Source organism: Abrus precatorius, unplaced genomic scaffold (genome assembly GCF_003935025.1).
Source record: "Abrus precatorius isolate BTA unplaced genomic scaffold, Abrus_2018 Scaffold6, whole genome shotgun sequence".
NCBI lineage: Eukaryota > Viridiplantae > Streptophyta > Magnoliopsida > Fabales > Fabaceae > Abrus > Abrus precatorius.
The window spans coordinates 24,670,340-24,682,363 of NW_020874406.1; the positions used below are offsets into that span (position 1 = coordinate 24,670,340).

At 32.1% G+C, this 12,024-nt stretch overlaps 1 protein-coding gene across 3 annotated transcripts; it reads left to right on the top strand.

Annotated features, from left to right (window-relative positions):
• Positions 1–285: 285 nt before the first annotated feature.
• On the top strand, positions 286–11,367 carry LOC113868935 (probable sphingolipid transporter spinster homolog 2). 3 transcript variants are annotated; one of them, XM_027504947.1, is made up of 16 exons: positions 286–523; positions 702–833; positions 923–1,024; positions 2,180–2,284; positions 2,383–2,458; positions 2,553–2,627; positions 3,898–4,000; positions 4,095–4,148; positions 4,713–4,758; positions 5,369–5,460; positions 6,687–6,763; positions 7,054–7,167; positions 7,814–7,933; positions 8,827–8,955; positions 10,062–10,140; positions 10,836–11,367. In XM_027504947.1, exons 1-16 carry the CDS (start codon positions 471–473, stop codon positions 10,955–10,957), a joined length of 1,479 nt encoding a protein of 492 aa, XP_027360748.1. In that variant the 5' UTR covers positions 286–470; the 3' UTR covers positions 10,958–11,367. The 3 variants fall into 3 exon arrangements, with proteins under 3 accessions (XP_027360748.1, XP_027360747.1, XP_027360749.1); XM_027504946.1 differs by having other exon boundaries at positions 323–523; positions 4,698–4,758; XM_027504948.1 differs by having other exon boundaries at positions 346–486.
• The last annotated feature ends 657 nt before the right edge of the window (positions 11,368–12,024 follow it).

Genomic DNA, 12,024 nt, shown 5'->3' on the forward strand with positions numbered 1-12,024 from the left:
ATTTGCATCATACGAAATAAATAAATTACACGATTTGCATTTACATTACACAACGTAAATATTTTAATTTGAAAAATAAATATGCACATCGTGTGTTTATTAAAACTTTACATGATTATGAATTAATATCTAAATTATCTAAATAAATATTTGCATCAAATAAATATTTTTTTTTTGAAAAGTTATTAATATCAACATTATAAAATAACATTCATATAATAAAAAAATATTAATTATTTATAATAGCATAATTAACTAAAAACAAAAAATTTAACCCATGAAATGCAGATAATAAAATGAGAGAGCGTTCTGATTAAGGGATGAACACTAGGCGGGTGGACTTTGGAGGAATGATTAGGTAACGATACAAGCAAAGAAGCAGAGACTCCAACTATTGACTTCTTTTACCGTTGTATTTTAATTGCAATTCATAATCAATCTAAGAACAACGCTGAGGAAGCGCTGCGAATATGGCTTCAGAATCAGGTCAACGTCCCAATCCTTCTTGGTTTACGCCCAAAAGGTCCTTCTTCTCCTTCCTTTCACTTTTTCACAAACCTACTTTTGCGTTTCGTTGATTTTTGTGCCTTATTCCTTTTGGAATTTCAGAATAATGCATGATTCACGATCTTACATTTCACAATTGTTCAAATGAAGTAGTACATCAGTGAAAGAAAGGCTAATATATGTGGTGCTTTCAGGCTTCTTTTGATATTTTGTGTCATTAATATGCTAAACTATGTGGATCGAGGAGCGATAGCAAGCAACGGTGTAAATGGAAGTCTTGCTACTTGCACTGATTCTGGTATTTGTACTGGCGGGAGTGGAATTCAGTAAGCTCTTTTTCTTGACCCTTATTTTTTAATTGTTGTTGTTGTTATCATCATCATCATCATGTTACGGCATGGTTTTTACATTTCAGGGGGGATTTTAACTTGAACAATTTTCAAGATGGAGTTCTGTCATCTGCATTTATGGTTGGACTTCTAATTGCTTCTCCAATATTTGCTTCTCTGGCCAAAAGGTGAATTACTGCCTGCTGCATGAACTGCTACTTGCTCGTGGCGCTTAATATTTGTGAATTAAGTATCATAATGTCAAAATGTCACAATGATAAGTTGTTTTTACTTTATATGGTGTAGATTTAGAGGATATTATTTGTAAGATATTGCATGCGTATAATTTGATGTTAGCTGAGGGCCATGTTATTGAGTCAATGGAAAAATGAAAATATCAGAAGAAGATCCTTCACATTCTTTAATCTCTTGATATAGTTCTGCAAAACAAATTTAATATTAGCTGTGCTTAAATATGCCACATCAGACAATGTTGTAGGACTTTCTCTTATAGGAGTGATTTGTGGAGAAGAGGATTGATCATCCCAAAAGTTAAGTGGTTAGGTGTAAGCCTAAGATATCGCATTTGCAATTTGCATGGAATAACCATAGGCTCTTGGGGCTCCAAATCATGTTGGGGAACCAATCAGGGTGGCAAGTCAGGAATACGATTTAGCTGGCAATAAGGGGAAGGAAAAACTATGCGTTTTCTAGGTACTAATTTCAAAATCCTAAAGTTCTTGCTTCTAAGAGTCTAAGGTCTACACGTGGGTTACTCATCTTCTCATGTCCTGCTTTTGAAATTCATATCCGCTGAATATGAGCCTGTCCATGGACATGTTTCAACTTCAGCTGGACAATGTACAGCACCATAGAAATTTAATTTTCTCCTTAAAGTTTGGTTAATGAAAATCATAGAGGTGTGAGAATTATAGAAAGAGAAGTAGCTGTTCGCATTCCTGCACTTGAGCAATTATTTCTATTTATCATAAATAAATTGACAATATTTGTTCTTCTAAGGTTTATCTAATCTTTAAGGAAATAGAAAGAGAATCACTTTACTGGGTATAGTTTGAGTTTAATTGATCAGCTGTGGTCCAATATTTTTCATCTCGGAAATCTATTAATTTAAAAATGATGTCAGCTTTCAGCTCATTTACCGTGCACGAATGCATTACATTTTATTACAAAGTGATATTAGAGAAATGCAAAAATGGGAAACTGACTATTTAATCATATGTTCCTCAGAAAGGCTTAGGTAGCTTAGAGTGGGATTAAATATCTGCAACTGCCATGTTTCTGCTCTCTTTGAATGGTGTTCTAATGCATTATCATGTTTGCAGTCACAATCCATTTCGGCTTATTGGTGTTGGATTGTCTGTTTGGACATTCGCCATAGCTGGATGTGGTAGCTCATTTGACTTTTGGTCTATTGCAATATGCCGAATGTAAGGGACTGTTTCAGCACTATCAACTTTTCAATGTCTTGATACTTTATTTTCTCATGCTATATTTTGAGTCAAGACTAACAAAAATTGTTTTGCAGGCTAGTTGGTGTAGGTGAGGCTTCCTTCATAAGTCTTGCAGCACCATTCATAGATGACAATGCCCCTGCTGCACAGGTTTGACTATTTCTTAGTTCCCCTTCATAATTAGTGGAAACTATTCCCTCATGAGTACAGAGTTGCAGCTTTATAGTGTTTTTATTGATTACAGAAAACAGCATGGCTTGCTACATTTTACATGTGTATACCAGCTGGGACAGCTTTGGGCTATGTTTATGGTGGATTTGTAAGACTACATACTTGTATAATTTAGCTGTGTTACAACGGTTTTTCTTGTTTCTTTTGTTTGATGGTGTGAACTAATTGATCTATTTTTTGTGTTGAACTCACAGTGTTTGATTATACCTGATCATTAATTTGTTGTGTCATTTCCCTGGGCTGGTATATATTTAAATTCAGTCATGGTTGGAACTTTTATTTGTCTTGGCTGAGTTTGGCTTTTATTTATGTACTTTTGGGGTGTAAAAGAGAGAATACATTAGGATAAAGAAGTTTACAGAGAGATTAGAGGATAAGAGATCCTCATAATAAAAGAAAATTCAACAAAAAATTGTTTAAAAAATGTCAAGAAAACTGCTTTTAGACATATTAATCCTCAATCTAGAAGAAATTTCAAATCAATGAAGAGAGAGCATTCCAAAACTTCTCATCCTTTTCCGAAAACAAGGATAAAATCCTCTAAAGTGAGTTGAGAAAGTAAGAGATTATCTACCCTTGAAATTTTATGGATTAATACCATCATCTATTTTAAATTAAATCCATGGTAGAGAATTCCTTGTTTACTTTACAAACATACTGATTTTAGAGGATTTTTATTGTGACAACAAAATGGTATGATTAGCAAACTGCAAATGAGAGACGATTACCCCTTTTGAGCCCACTTTAACCTTTTCAATGTATCTACAAGCACTTCTCTAGGAATTAAACAGCCAAGTGGATCCACAAGTAAATTGAACAAAATGAAGACTTTGGTTGAGTGGGTTTAGAAGAGATTATCGACCAATTATTGCCTTTTCAGGAATTTTTATGTCGATAAATGAGTTATCTTACTGCCAACTTTTGTTAAAAAAAAACTCAGGTTGGTGACAGATAAGCTTGATAAATGCTATTGTAAAATTGGAGTGTATATGGTAGTAAATGTATACCAGTTTAGTTAAGCTGAGCCCTAATTTTCTTAGGCTCATGCTTTTTATCTGGAAAAAGATAAAGCTGCAATCTTTGCAAAAAATGTTGGACTCTGAAGGATTGACTATATTTGATGGAATTCTGCAGTAGAACTAATAATGTCCTTTAGCTATGTTCTCAAATTGATTAGCCACATTTTCAGGTGAAACTATTTTATATTGTTTTACCCTTGTATTACTACACTTGGAAGCTTAATGCATATGCTCATCTTGTATATATTATAAGTGAGCTCTTATATATGGTCCTTGGTACCATATCTTGATCATTGTTTAGTGTTAAAAGTCAGCTTCAAATTTTCAAATAATTTGTAGGTTGGGGGCCAATTCAATTGGCGTGTTGCATTCTGGGTTGAGGCAATTTTGATGCTTCCTTTTCCCATTTTGGGTTTTATTATTAAGCCTTTGCAATTGAAAGGTAACCATTTTCTTCTGTTTGATGATGCACTTGAGAATGCCCTTAATTTTTTTATCCTTGTCACTGTAATACACTATTTCTTATTTAACTGTAGGTTTTGCTCCCATGGAATCCAAATTTATTGAATCAAATGTTTCAGAAACTGGAGGTATATCTGAATATTTTGTTTATTATTTTGGTAACTTATTTTCTATATTTTCTTATGTATCGTTTAGAAATTTAACTGAATAAATAAATAAATTATCTTCCAATATTATTTCACACAGTATGACCTAGCTTGGGAGAAAATTCAAAGGCAGGACAAATGTCTTAAAGAGAAAGAAAGTTTGCTTGAAGGGCAGATGTATACTAGTGATTAATGAATAGAAGCGGATAAAATTTGTCTTCTTCATATAAAATTAAATAAATATCTTTTAATTTTTGCATGTAGGTATCTAATACATATCTGTTTGTACTGTGATGATTTTTTTGTGGGCAGGGGTGGTTGTAGTAAATGCCAGAAAAAATGCACTGGTTTAAATGGAATTATCTCTTAAATTTGTTAAATTTATTGTATTATTTTTTAATCCATGTGTGTTAGGCCATTATTCATATTAGGATAAGTGATGATACATTTTTAGTGTTTAGAACATTTTCTTGCTATTTGTATAGAAAGTTGCCTTTTTCTTGTAGTACTAAATAATTGCTGTGCTCAAAGAGGTTTCCCTTATAGGTGATGACACAATTGCTGAAGATGAAGACTTTGTCAGAGGATCCAAGTGAGTGGCACTATTTTCTTTAATATTCTGAATTTTGAAGTCTGTCTCTTTTTGGTATTTGTTTTTCAATTTTTTCTGTTTCTTATTTCTGATGCCAAGCAGTGGAAAACCCAAAATCCACTAATAAATTTGTATTTAGTTCCAAAAAGAGGAGGAAAAAAGACAGAATTCAATTTCCATTTACCATAAATTGACTGAACAATAGAGATAATGGACAATGTCACTTGATTCATGCAAAGCAGTTCTGGCACTACTACTGATTGACAACTTCTCAGGATGTGGTAGGCATATAGAATGCAAATAGACGATCTACAGTCACATGTGGGCATATACACAATGGCATATTGGAGAGGGGATTCCCTTGGTGTCATGTGTCCTTTTCCCAAAGCCCAATAATATAACTAAAAATGAGAGAAGAATATTATCATATTATTACAAATCCACCAACTTTACACTCACATGGTGGGAGCCCCTTGTTAAGTTCTTGTACATTTGAGGTTCTCTTGATGATTATAGTCAAAATAGATCAGTACACTTATGATTTCCTGATCCAAGATATTGAGTATAACATTAATTTTCTTCTTTATGATTCTTGACTTTTGGTTGTCAGGTCAACATATAAATTGTGGGATCAGTTCACCAGATTCTCAAAAGATATGCAGGAGCTTTTGCATGATCAAGTGTATGTTATAAATGTTCTAGGTACTTCTTTGCCCCGCTTGCAGATAATTACTTTTCTCTCATTTGTTTACTGAATGTGAAGTTGATAAATAAAAATTGACATTACTAAAACAAAAGGAGAAAAGAAAAGGATTTGTATGGCATATATCCAAACTATACAAAACATGCACGAGAAGGTAACTATAAAGATAGAATTTCTTAAAGTGTATCTAAAGACTTACATTTGGACTCAACTTTGAATCCTTATTTTATCTAGTTTTAAATGTGTTTATAAAGGACATACAAACAATTATAACTAAATACATATTTTTTGTAGATAATATAGTCTTAGTTTAAGAAACAAAAGAAGTTAATTTTAAATTTGAATTTTGAAGATGTACTTCAGAATTTAATAGTTTTTGTTTGAGTATAAGTAAAATAGAGTATATTCATTGCAATTTTAACAAAAAAACAAGATAATAGTTAAGCATTGGAAGTTAAACTTTTAAAAAAATGTAGAATGGTTAGTTTTCAAGTTTAAGTATTTAAGATTTATTCTATATAATGATGGAGAAATTAGTGAAAGTGTTACTCATAAATTGCAAGTTAGGTGGTTCAAATAGAAAAAGACATTGAGAGTTATTTATGACTGTAAAATATTTATCAAACTAAAAGAAAAATTTTATTGTGCTGTTATATGATAAATTGTCTTATATGACAGTGAATGTTAGACTTTAAAAGGACAATGCAAAAAAGAAGTAAGAGTTGTAGAAATAAAAATGTTAAAGATAGATAAGTGATCATATAAGGAAAAACATGATAAGAAATAACTATATAGGAGAAAATTTTAAACTATCATCTATTATTAAAAATATGACAAAAATCGATTAAGGTAATTTTGATACATGCAAAGGAAGGTCGTTAGAGGCACTAATGAGAAAAGTGAATGACATAACTTTTAATTTAGTAAAAAAAAATTAAAGAGAAACCTAAAAAAACTTTAGAAAAAACTATTGAAAGAGATATAGTGATAAATAACATTTCAAATAATTTAGTTTTAATCAATTTTAATGATGTTGTATAATCTATGTAGCTCACCTAGTGCAATAAAGCTTGATTGTTGTACTATAATAGTTCACTTGAGAATAGCATGATCCATGATGTTGCCCAATGAATTGAATAAATGTTCACTTGAGCATTTGATATTTGTATTTACAATTTTGAACTGTGTTATTTGTTTCTTTACTTAAGAATTTAATCATTGCCAGGGTATATATCATACAATTTTGTCATTGGAGCTTACTCATATTGGGGGCCGAAGGCTGGATTCAGTATTTACCATATGGTATTCTCATATGCTATCCAACAATTTTATGAATGTTGCGTTATATTAAATTTTAGAAAATTATACAGGTCTTAGTCCAAAGGTTTTATTAAAGATTTGGTTTATCAAAGATCCTTGTGTTGTTTATTAATCATATAGTCAAGCTTACCTAATAAAATACGACTTTGTTTTTGTTGTTGCTTATTTATTCATATTATTTGTGTGTTACCTTCACTTCAGTACAAGTTAGGTATGCCTTTGGCCTTGTCCTCATGGAAATGTGCCTCTTTGACAGTGTTTCTTTTCAACAGAGTAATGCTGACTTGTTGTTTGGAGGTATTACAATTGTTTGTGGGATTTTGGGTACATTGGCTGGAGGCTTGATTCTTGACAGGATAACATCGACCATCTCTAATTCTTTCAAGGTAAAATCAGTTTATTTTCATTTACATGTAATGTAACAAGTCTATATTCTAATTACTCATGAATCACTTTATTAGTTGCCTACTTTTGACTGGAAAACATAAACTTGTAAAGGTGATGGATTCCTTGACCTAGCAAAGGATTCAGTTTCATCAGTGGTACAAGTGACTTAGAATGTCGATGGCTATTAGTTATAGGGCCACTAACTAAATCTATGTAGAGAATATTTAATACCTGATTTCCTGAATTTTGTCAACAGTTTTAGCATTTTCTTGTACCTTGTACATGAGTCTTTGGCACCCACTTTGCATTGACTTAAATATCAAGTATGCATTTAAGTAAACATATTTTGAGGTAGTAATAATTCTTGTTGTTTACAACTTTCTAAGAGAGCTTCAAGAGGTGCAATCTGTTTGATCAATTCTCCAGGCTATGATTCTATTTTACTAAAATGTGGTTAAAGAATTTTGTAATTTTGCATATCCCAGCTTTCTTTCCCTTAAATGTAACTAGTTTATTGATATAATTGCCTTATAAGTTTCTTTTTCTTGAATTTTACACTGTTCCATTTTTGTTGTTACTGTCTACACTTCATTTTGATGATATGCGATTTCATTTCTTCTTTGGGTTCACTTGTTGTCATTGCAGATTCTTTCTGTAGCAACCTTTCTAGGTGCAATCTTCTGCTTGATTGCTTTCCTTTTCAGGAGCTTGTCTGGTTTCATAGTCTTCTTTTCTATCGGTGAAATACTGATTTTTATCACCCAGGTAATTTTATGAATTACTTGGATGATTATATTTTTTATCACTGGTAATGTTCACCTATATTTCTGCTGTATATCATTTGCATTCTATTGGTTTCATACTTGGTTTAGCTGTTGTAGATTCATACGCTTAGTTATTTTACCTTTTTCCCACTATTCACGTACGTAAAACCCTTGATAAGGAGATCAGTATCGTGATCTAGTCTTAAAATTTATGCATCCTTTTCACTTTTTTGATGAATTTACCTATAATCTCACTACTTTCCATATAAATAGAATAAAATAAAATTCCAACTAATAGTGGAAATAAGCCTGTATGAAGTTTGGTAGTTACCCTGAATGGCCCTGAGCCTTTAGTTGGATTCAGTTATTGCTCTCAGCCAGCAAACTAATCATTGGATACTGCTGTTAGCTGTCTTTAGGATAAAAGTAAAACCATATACTATTTAGCTTGAAAGGAGTGCAGACAATAGCACAATTATATCAGTCTCAGCTTTACATCATGCTTTGTGGAAATGTTGTTTGTTTCCATTTCCTCATTTCATTAATAATTACAAAAATTCCACCTTGTTTCATGTTATTCTCTGTTTTCTATGATTTGTAAGGAAATGGTGGAAAAAAAAAAAACAAGTGTTATTTTCACCATTTCTAGTACAAGTCTTTGAAATTAAAAATAAAGTAAAAAGGAGGTAAACAGAAAGTGGAAACAACACATTTCCATAAAGCAAATGCACCCGAATTGATTCAACGACATTTCCAGACTTCCTTTATTTGGATAGTTTGATAGAGATATCATCACCTCATGTTCATGAAGATGTTATTTTCTTGGAATAAATATTTTATTAATTTAGTTTCAGATTGATCTATTGGGTTGATCATATGATACTATTTTTGCAGGCTCCTGTTAATTATGTTTCTCTCCGTTGTGTAAAACCAAGTTTGAGGCCACTGTCTATGGCAATATCAACAGTTTCAATCCATATCTTTGGGGATGTGCCTTCCTCACCGCTTGTTGGGGTCCTGCAGGTAACACTTACTTTAAGATTTCCATGATATCATGGCTGTGTTTTGGTTAGTTTTATAAATGGATATTATAGGGAATAATCAGTTAACATACTTGGGGTTTATTAGATGATTATTTGTTTCCAAGAGTATGTTTGGGAGGGAGTTTTTGGAGAAGGGAGAGGAGGGCATATTTTTAAATTTCAAATTAAAAGAATTGTATATCATTTATAATGACAAATACATTATGATAATATATCAATTTATATCTTTTATTTTAAAAAAGAATTAATTTTAGATATATCTATTTAAAATATAAATTTTGCCTTCCCCTCTCCTTCAAAACCCTCATTTCCAACAATGCCCAAAAGGTTGTGCTCTGGTGAAGTTCATCTTACCCACTAAGGCCTTTTTTAGTATGCTGGATATGATCTGTATTCTGTTGTCAAAGATAGTTTAGCATTTTCTTTTAACATTTGTATTATCAATCAATCAACTTGAGATTCTAGGAGCAAATATTTGATACTATTTGTGACTGAAAATGCTCGAGTGAAATGAGCTCTCAGCACAATAATATTTATACACTGGTTGATTACATAGATAATAATTACAGAAAACAATTCTCAAGAGGAAAATAATAGGCTAATAATTTCTAATTCTATTTCCTGTGTTACATACATCTAGGCTTCTTGATAGGTGAGAAAATAATTCAATTATGTAATTCCCTACAATTCACAAGAAAGTTGTAGGATACATGTTCACCTGATTCTATATCTGGCAACACTGTTCTTTCTGATTGTCCTGACATTGAGTACGTAATGCCTTCTCTAGACCTCACCATGTGGGAGCCTTGTGCACTTGACTGCCCTTTGTTCTTTCTAACTTACCCCTTCTCTAATTACCTGTTGATGTGAATTAAAGTCTTACTTTTTAGAAGTCGGCTAGTATGCCCCTTGATTGTCTATTTCAAAAATTGTTGCAAGGAAAACACTGATTTCTGTTTGCATTTGATGCAGCCATTGTCCAGATTTGCTGACTTGATATTCTGGGCATATTTAGCCTTTTGCCTTAATTTGTTAGCTTAATTCGAAGCATTATTTGACACCAAGCAACTTGGTTTTCCTGCACAGGATCATATTAATGACTGGAGGAAAACAGCTCTTTGTCTAACATCCGTTTTCTTTCTTGCTGCTGGAATATGGTTCATAGGTAAGTGGTATGCAGCTTTAGTAGTAGCTTGTTATTCTTAATTCTTCCAGATATGCCTAAGATAAAATAGTTTAGGATTTTTTTTAAGAAACAAAATTTGTGAATGTACCTGTAAATTAAATCTTCAGAACACATGGTGAAGAAAAATTCAATGTTGGGCATGTGTTGAAGTACTTCTACAATTTTTTTTGTTTGTCTACTTATCTTTTCTAATTGAAAATAAAATAATAATATTCAGAAGGATGATGCAAAAAATAAAAAATAAAAAATCCAACAAACCAGGACTAGTCCCCTAGACTCTCAAGAACCATTTGAAGTAATCATTCCTTTACTTTTAGCATTTAGAATAACTATAAGTCATCAATGAAAAGAAATACTAATTTTGGCTTCTCTTTGATGATGTCATTCTGTAATTAACCTGAAATGTGAATTTTTTGTTCCAAGAGCATGTTGCAGTAGAGATCAAAGGTGATCTGCTGACACCTGTAGGGAAAAGTACTTAGTGAGTGGAGTGGTAGATTCTCCTACTAAGATATACAAATTTGCTTGATTACTGAGAATTGTTAGTTGACTGTCTACACAGTAGAATTTAGCAATAACATCAGGAAAACTGCTATTAACTGCCTGAAGAAAGTTAGCTGTTGAAAGTTGACATATAGCTGCACTATAGTTAATTAATCCTACTAATATTACAGGAATCTTTTTGAACAATGTTGATCGGTTTAATGAAGATGACGATGACCAAACTGTGACGACTAGAAGAGGGAAAATGAAGCCATTGCTTGATGGGAGCAGCGATGCCTGCAATCAAGCCTAATTTCTCTTTCAGTTTTCAAATTAATTCTATGATTTAAGTGTATTAGCTTCAATTATCCTGATAGTTCCTTGAAGATGGTAAAGTCGGTAGCATCTTTACTACCATCAATCGTGTGGAAAATAGTGGATGGTAGTTTGATACTTTGGATATATGTCATATGTACACGAGGGGCAGATCACCATGTGATGGCAATAGTCTTTAAAAAATTGGAGGAAAAGAAAAGGATATTGGACAACTTGTATGATTTGTTTTGAAAAGTCTGCTGATTGCTACACCTTTTATCATATCAGATGGAACACTACCGCTGGATCCACTCATGATGATCAATTTGTTGTTCTGTACAATTTGTAACTATTGTAATTCTAGAGTCTTACCATGAAAAATAAAGTAGTATCGGATGTATTGTGATTTGTGCTGAGAATGTGACATCCCCAAAAGTAGGTTTCGTGTTTTTGTCCTGTTCCTTCAAAATTTTAGGAAGATGAATTTTCGGTGTCAAAACGTACGAATGTATCCTTTCTTTTTTTTCCTTGGGTCATGGGGGACGATTTTCCAACGTTCATGTAAATACGTTTAATGATGGAAACAATAGAGATAGACTGGAACATATTGGAACGAACATGGAATTCATACCAGAGAAAGTCATTAAAAATTTTCGCAAAAAATAACCATTACTTAGCTCTTAAAGAGAGAAATGGGGAACAAAATATATTCGAAGGATTGTTTAAAACAAACTGGTGATGATAATTACTGTGGCAACTTGCAAGCTTAGTCCATATTGACTGTTTCAGAGCGTAGGTAAAAGTCTAGTAAATGTTTAGACAGTTTACGATGAAATTATCCTACCAATAAAAGAATCAAAGCTATATTTTAATAGGTTGAATATGAATTCAAAATTTTAATTCACAGCCCAAAATTCCTTTCTTAGGAATTGTTTTTCGATGGGATTGTTCTTTTTACGTCAATCGAGATCAACTGCAGAGAAAATTGTGACAAGTCTGAGAAGTCAAAATAAGTACTTAATTGGGAATGAGATATATATTACTATTATAAATTTATCTAATTTT

Coding starts and splice junctions, on each gene's coding strand:
- LOC113868935 (XM_027504946.1), top strand. CDS start 471: ATGGCTTCAGAATCAGGTCAACGTCCCAATCCTTCTTGGTTTACGCCC. Junction 2,459..2,552: donor ACAATGCCCCTGCTGCACAG/GTTTGACTATTT, acceptor TATTGATTACAG/AAAACAGCATGGCTTGCTAC. Junction 7,168..7,813: donor CCATCTCTAATTCTTTCAAG/GTAAAATCAGTT, acceptor TTGTCATTGCAG/ATTCTTTCTGTAGCAACCTT.